General features: G+C 51.1%; 1 protein-coding gene across 1 annotated transcript; it reads left to right on the forward strand.

The window, feature by feature from the left end:
• Positions 1 to 456: 456 nt before the first annotated feature.
• Positions 457 to 4451, forward strand: BTG2 (BTG anti-proliferation factor 2). The gene is made up of 2 exons (XM_079327404.1): positions 457 to 671; positions 4058 to 4451. Exons 1-2 carry the CDS (start codon positions 512 to 514, stop codon positions 4414 to 4416), a joined length of 519 nt encoding a protein of 172 aa, XP_079183530.1. The 5' UTR covers positions 457 to 511; the 3' UTR covers positions 4417 to 4451.
• Positions 4452 to 5571: the final 1120 nt, after the last annotated feature.

Below are 5571 nucleotides of genomic sequence, written 5' to 3' on the forward strand. Positions count from 1 at the left end.
TGTGTCCCCCTGTTCCCATCCCCGTCCCCCTGTCCCTGTGTCCTTCTCTCCCTGTCCCTGTGTCCCCCGTCCCTCTCCCTGTGTCTCCCTGTCCCCATCCCGTGTCCCCCTGTCCCTGTGTCCCCCTCTCCCTGTGTCTCCCTGTCCCCATCCCGTGTCCTCCTGTCCCTGTGTCCCCCCATCCCCATCCCGTGTCCCCCTGTCCCTGTGTCCCCCTGTCCCTGTGTCTCCCTGTCCCCATCCCGTGTCCCCCTGTCCCAGTCCCCCCCGGTCACCCCGCACTCCCCCGCTCCCCCACCCCCGCTGTGACGTCACCGCTGAGCTCAGGCTCCATTTCCCCCCCGCTATTTCCATTCCCTAATTTGCATACAGCCAATAGAACGCCGCGCCCGCGCCGTGACGTCACGTCCATCCGCTGTATATAAGCGCGCGCACGGAGCCGTGCGCAGCCCGGAGCCGCGCCAGCCCGCGGTGTCACCGCCGTGCCCGCGTCCCCCGGTGTCCCCCCGGGATGAGCCAGCGCCACAGCCACCGCCGCGGCCCGCGCGCCGACATGGCGCCCGAGATCGCCGCCGCCGTGGGCTTCGTGTCCGGCCTGCTGCGGACGCGCGGCCGCGTCAGCGAGCAGCAGCTGCAGGTGTTCAGCGCGGCGCTGAGGGAGGCGCTCACAGGTGGGTTTGGGGACTTCGGAGCCGTCATGGAGCGCTCGGGGTCAGCAGCGCGCTGGGGACCCTGCTGGGTGACCGCCGTGTGCCTTCCAGGACCGGCTGTCCCAACCGCCGTGTGCCTTCCAGGACCTGCTGTTCCCCCCTGCCGTTTGCCTTCCAGGACCTGCTGTCCCCACCCCCCCCGTGTGCCTTCCAGGACCTGCTGTTCCCCCCCTGCCGTGTGCCTTCCAGGACCTGCTGCCCCCCCACCCCCCGTGTGCCTTCCAGGACCTGCTGTTCCCCCCCCTGCCGTTTGCCTTCCAGGACCTGCTGTCCCCCCCGTGTGCCTTCCAGGACTTGGGGTCCTTTTGAGTGCTCCCCGTGTGCCTTCCAGGACCTGCTGTCGTGTCCCCCCCCCGCTTCGTGTGCTGTCCAGAACCTGCTGTCCCTGCCGAGTGTTCCCCGTGTGCCTTCCAGGACCTGCTGTCCCTCCCGTCTTGGTATCGGGTCTTTGTGTCCCTTCCTGAGTGGCCCCCGTGTCCCTGGTGGGACTTGGTGTCCCCTTCTGTGTCCCCTCCCGAGTGTTGCCTGTGTCCCTTCCAGGACCTGGGTCCCTGCTCGGTGCTCCCCGTGTCCCTTCCAGGACCTGGTGTCCCCCCTGGGCTCGGGGCTGTCCCTGTGCCCCTCTCGTTCCCTTTGTGTGTCCGGGTGTCCCCCCCACCCCATGGGGACCGGTGGGACCCCCCTGTGCCTGCCTGGCTCTGGGGCCGGGTGATCCCATAGAGGATCCCACAGGATCCCACAGAGGATCCCACAGGGGATCCCAGTGATCCCACAGACAATCCCAGTGATCCCACAGACAATCCCAGTGATCCCACAGAGGATCCCACAGGGGATCCCAGTGATCCCACAGAGGCTCCCACAGGGGATCCCAGTGATCCCACAGACAATCCCAGTGATCCCACAGAGGATCCCAATGATGCCCCCTGACCCCACAGGGGATCCCAGTGATCCCACAATCCCAGTGATCCCACAGAGGCTCCCACAGGGGATCCCAGTGATCCCACAGAGGATCCCACAGACAATCCCAGTGATCCCACAGAGGATCCCAATGATGCCCCCTGACCCCACAGAGGATCCCAATGATGCCCCAGCGATCCCACAGAGGATCCCAATGATGCCCCAGCGATCCCACAGAGGATCCCAATGATGCCCCCTGACCCCACAGAGGATCCCAGTGGTCCCACCCCTGACCCCAATCCCCTGCCATGCCCCACCCCGCTGTCCCCACAGGATCTGGGTGTTTGGGGTCCCTCCCTCCCCATTCCCTTATCAGCCCCCCGAGGGGTGCCCGGGCTCTGATAAGGGGCAGTGCTGCTGTGGGATGGGGCACTTTTGGGGTGAGTGATACCATATCTACCCCAGCCCGACCCCACAGCCCCTGGCACTGTCCTGTGGGGGATTTTGGGGTGGAGGAGCCTGTGGGGCAGCCTTGGGATATGGGAAAAGGGATTTGGCTCCCATCTCTTGGGTACAAAACTTCCTGCACACTTTAACCCTGTTCCTGTGCTCTGCCCCTTTTCTTTTGTGCAGCCCAGGTGTTGTTTGGGATTTGGCCTTTAAATCCCAAATTCATGGGGGTTAAGGACCCTAAACTCCACTTCCAGCTGGGAATCCCTTTATGGGATTTACCTGCTCACTGCTCTTCCCTTTTGCCTCCCAGAAAACTACAGACACTCTGAGAAACCCTTCAAATGGTGTCCTGTAGGATTTGGCCTTCAAACCCCAAATTTAACAGGGTTTAAACACCCTAAACCCCAAATTTAATAGGGCTTCAAGTCCCTAAACCATGGAATATCTCTACTGATGTTTTTTGTCCCTCCTTTATTCCAGAGCACTACAGACACCAGTGGTTCCCCGAGAACCACTCCTTTAGGATTTAACCTTCAAACCCCAAATTTAATGGAATTTAAACACCCTAAACCCCAAATTTAACTGGGTTTAAAGACCCTAAACCCCAAATTTAATGGGGTTTCAAGTCCCTAAACCCTATTTTACCTGAAATATCCTTACTCATTTCTTTTTTCCTTTTTTGCAGAGCACTACAGACACCACTGGTTCCCCGAGAACCGCTCCTTTAGGATTTACCATTCCAACCCCAAATTTAACCAGATTTAAACACCCTAAATCCCAAATTTAACTGGGTTTAAACACCCTAAACCCCAAATTTAACAGGTCTAAACACCCTAAACCCTATTTTTCCTGAACTACCCCTACTCATTTCTTTTTTTTCCTTTTTTGCAGAGCACTACAGACACCACTGGTTCCTTGAGAACCGCTCCTTTAGATTTACCATTCAAACCCCAAATTTAACCAGATTTAAACACCCTAAATCCCAAATCTAACTGGGTTTAAAGACCCTAAACCCCAAATTTAACAGGTCTAAACACCCTAAACCCTATTTTTCTTGAACTACCCCTACTCATTTCTTTTTTTCCTTTTTTCCAGAGCACTACAGACACCACTGGTTCCCTGAGAACTGCTCCTTTAGATTTACCATTCAAACCCCAAATTTAACCAGATTTAAACACCCTAAATCCCAAATCTAACTGGGTTTAAAGACCCTAAACCCCAAATTTAACAGGGTCTAAACACCCTAAACCCTGTTTTTCCTGGAATATCTCTACTGATGTTTTTTTTTCTCCCTCCTTTTTCCAGAGCACTACAGACACCAGTGGTTCCCCGAGAACCGCTCCTTTAGATTTACCATTCCAACCCCAAATTTAACCAGATTTAAACACCCTAAATCCCAAATTTAACAGGTCTAAACACCCTAAACCCTATTTTACCTGAAATACCCCAACTCATTTCTTTTTTTCCTTTTTTTCCAGAGCACTACAGACACCACTGGTTCCCTGAGAACCGCTCCTTTAGATTTACCATTCAAACCCCAAATTTAATGGGGACTTAAGACCCTAAACCCCAAATTTAATGGGGTTTCAAGTCCCTAAACCCTATTTTACCTGAAATACCCTTACTCATTTCTTTTTTTCCTTTTTTGCAGAGCACTACAGACACCACTGGTTCCCTGAGAACCGCTCCTTTAGATTTACCATTCCAACCCCAAATTTAACCAGATTTAAACACCCTAAACCCCAAATTTAACAGGTCTAAACACCCTAAACCCTATTTTACCTGAAATACCCCAACTCATTTCTTTTTTTCCTTTTTTTCCAGAGCACTACAGACACCACTGGTTCCTTGAGAACCGCTCCTTTAGATTTACCATTCCAACCCCAAATTTAACCAGATTTAAACACCCTAAATCCCAAATTCAACAGGTCTAAACACCCTAAACCCTATTTTTCCTGGACTACCCCTACTCATTTCTTTTTTTCCTTTTTTTGCAGAGCACTACAGACACCACTGGTTCCCCGAGCAGCCCTCCAAGGGCTCGGGCTATCGCTGCCTGCGCATCAGCCACGGCATGGACCCCATCATCAGCAGGGCAGCAGGGCAGACAGGACTGAGCCTGCCCCAGCTGTTCCAGATGTTGCCCAGCCAGCTGACCCTGTGGGTGGATCCCTTCGAGGTTTCCTACAGGATTGGGGATGATGGATCCATCTGCGTCCTCTACGAGGCTGCCAAAAATCCCAATTGCCCCGCGGGCTCCAGGTGTTCCTATGGAGGGATGCTCAGCTGCAAGAAGCAGATGATGTTAGGTGGTGCCAGCCCTTCCAAAAATTACATCATGACTGTGTCCAGCTGAAAAAAACAACAAAAAAACCAAAAAAATAACACCCACTCCCCCAAAAAACACGACAAAACAAAGGAAAAAAATCTTCTCCTCCTCTGTCCTTACACTGCCAAGACACAGGTTACTGTAATACCTCAAGCTGAGGATTTTATTTTTAAGATGAAGAGCTATTTATATATATATATATATATATTTTTTTTTTTTGTAGTAAAAAGAAAAATTCCCCTCGTCAAAAAAAAAAAACAAAACTAAAAAACCAAAACCTGCAGAAAAAAAAAAATCTAAAAATTAAAAATTTGAGCGTCGCCCCCTGAGCCGAGGCGGCGCCTCAGGTGCCTTTTCTAAATCTGTTTCAAACTCGTGGATTTCTTATTTATTTTTATTTTATTTTGATTGTCAAGTTGATTTTGGGGGTTGGGTGGAGAAATTTTGGGGTTGGGTGGAGAAATTTTGGGTTTGGGTGGAGAAATTTTGGGGTTGGGTGGAAAAATTTTGGGGTCTTTGGGGGAATTTTGGGGGGTTTGGGGGAATTTTGGGGGGTTTGTGGGATGTTGGGGTTGTCACTTTGTCACTTCTCTGAGGATTTGGTGGCACCTCAGGGCTTGGGTGGCTTTTGGGGACACTTTGGCAGCTCAGGGATTGTCCCCAGGGTGGCACTGAGGGGACATTCCAACCCTTGTTGTCACCAAAATTGGGAATTCTCAACTTTTCCTGCTCTCTCTGTCTCCTTTTTTTCCTCTTTTTTGCTGTTTTTTCTCCTCAAATTTGGATTTTTTTGGAGGGTTCTGGGGGGGATTTTAAGGTATTTTGGGGGTCTTGATGTTGATTTTTTAAAACCACCCTTGGAAAGGAGATTTGAGTCCCATATTTTTGGTTTTTTTACATAATTTTAAATTCCTGCTCAGCTCTGCCCCTTTTTCCTTTTGCACTCAGGGAGATTCTGCCCAAATTATTTTTATTATTTTGCCTTTAAATATCAAATTTAATGATGATTAAAAACCTTAAACTCCCCCTAGCTGCAGGGAAAGAATCTTTTCTGGGTTATTATCCCAATTTTTTTGCTTTTTTTGAAGATTTAAGTTGCTTGTTTGGAGCAAAATTTCCCAGATTTTTTCTCTCAGCTGAAATTTCCCTTTTTCCTGACCTGGCCAAACCAGAATTATTCTC

The sequence above is a fragment of the Erithacus rubecula genome, assembly GCF_903797595.1.
Source record: "Erithacus rubecula genome assembly, chromosome: 26".
NCBI classification, from domain to species: Eukaryota; Metazoa; Chordata; class Aves; order Passeriformes; family Muscicapidae; genus Erithacus; species Erithacus rubecula.

What these genes read in the sequence shown, in the direction of transcription:
- BTG2 (XM_079327404.1), top strand. Translation starts at nt 512, where the DNA reads ATGAGCCAGCGCCACAGCCACCGCCGCGGCCCGCGCGCCGACATGGCG. An exon ending in GCTGAGGGAGGCGCTCACAG is followed by an intron (nt 672 to 4,057) that starts GTGGGTTTGGGG and finishes CTTTTTTTGCAG; the next exon opens with AGCACTACAGACACCACTGG.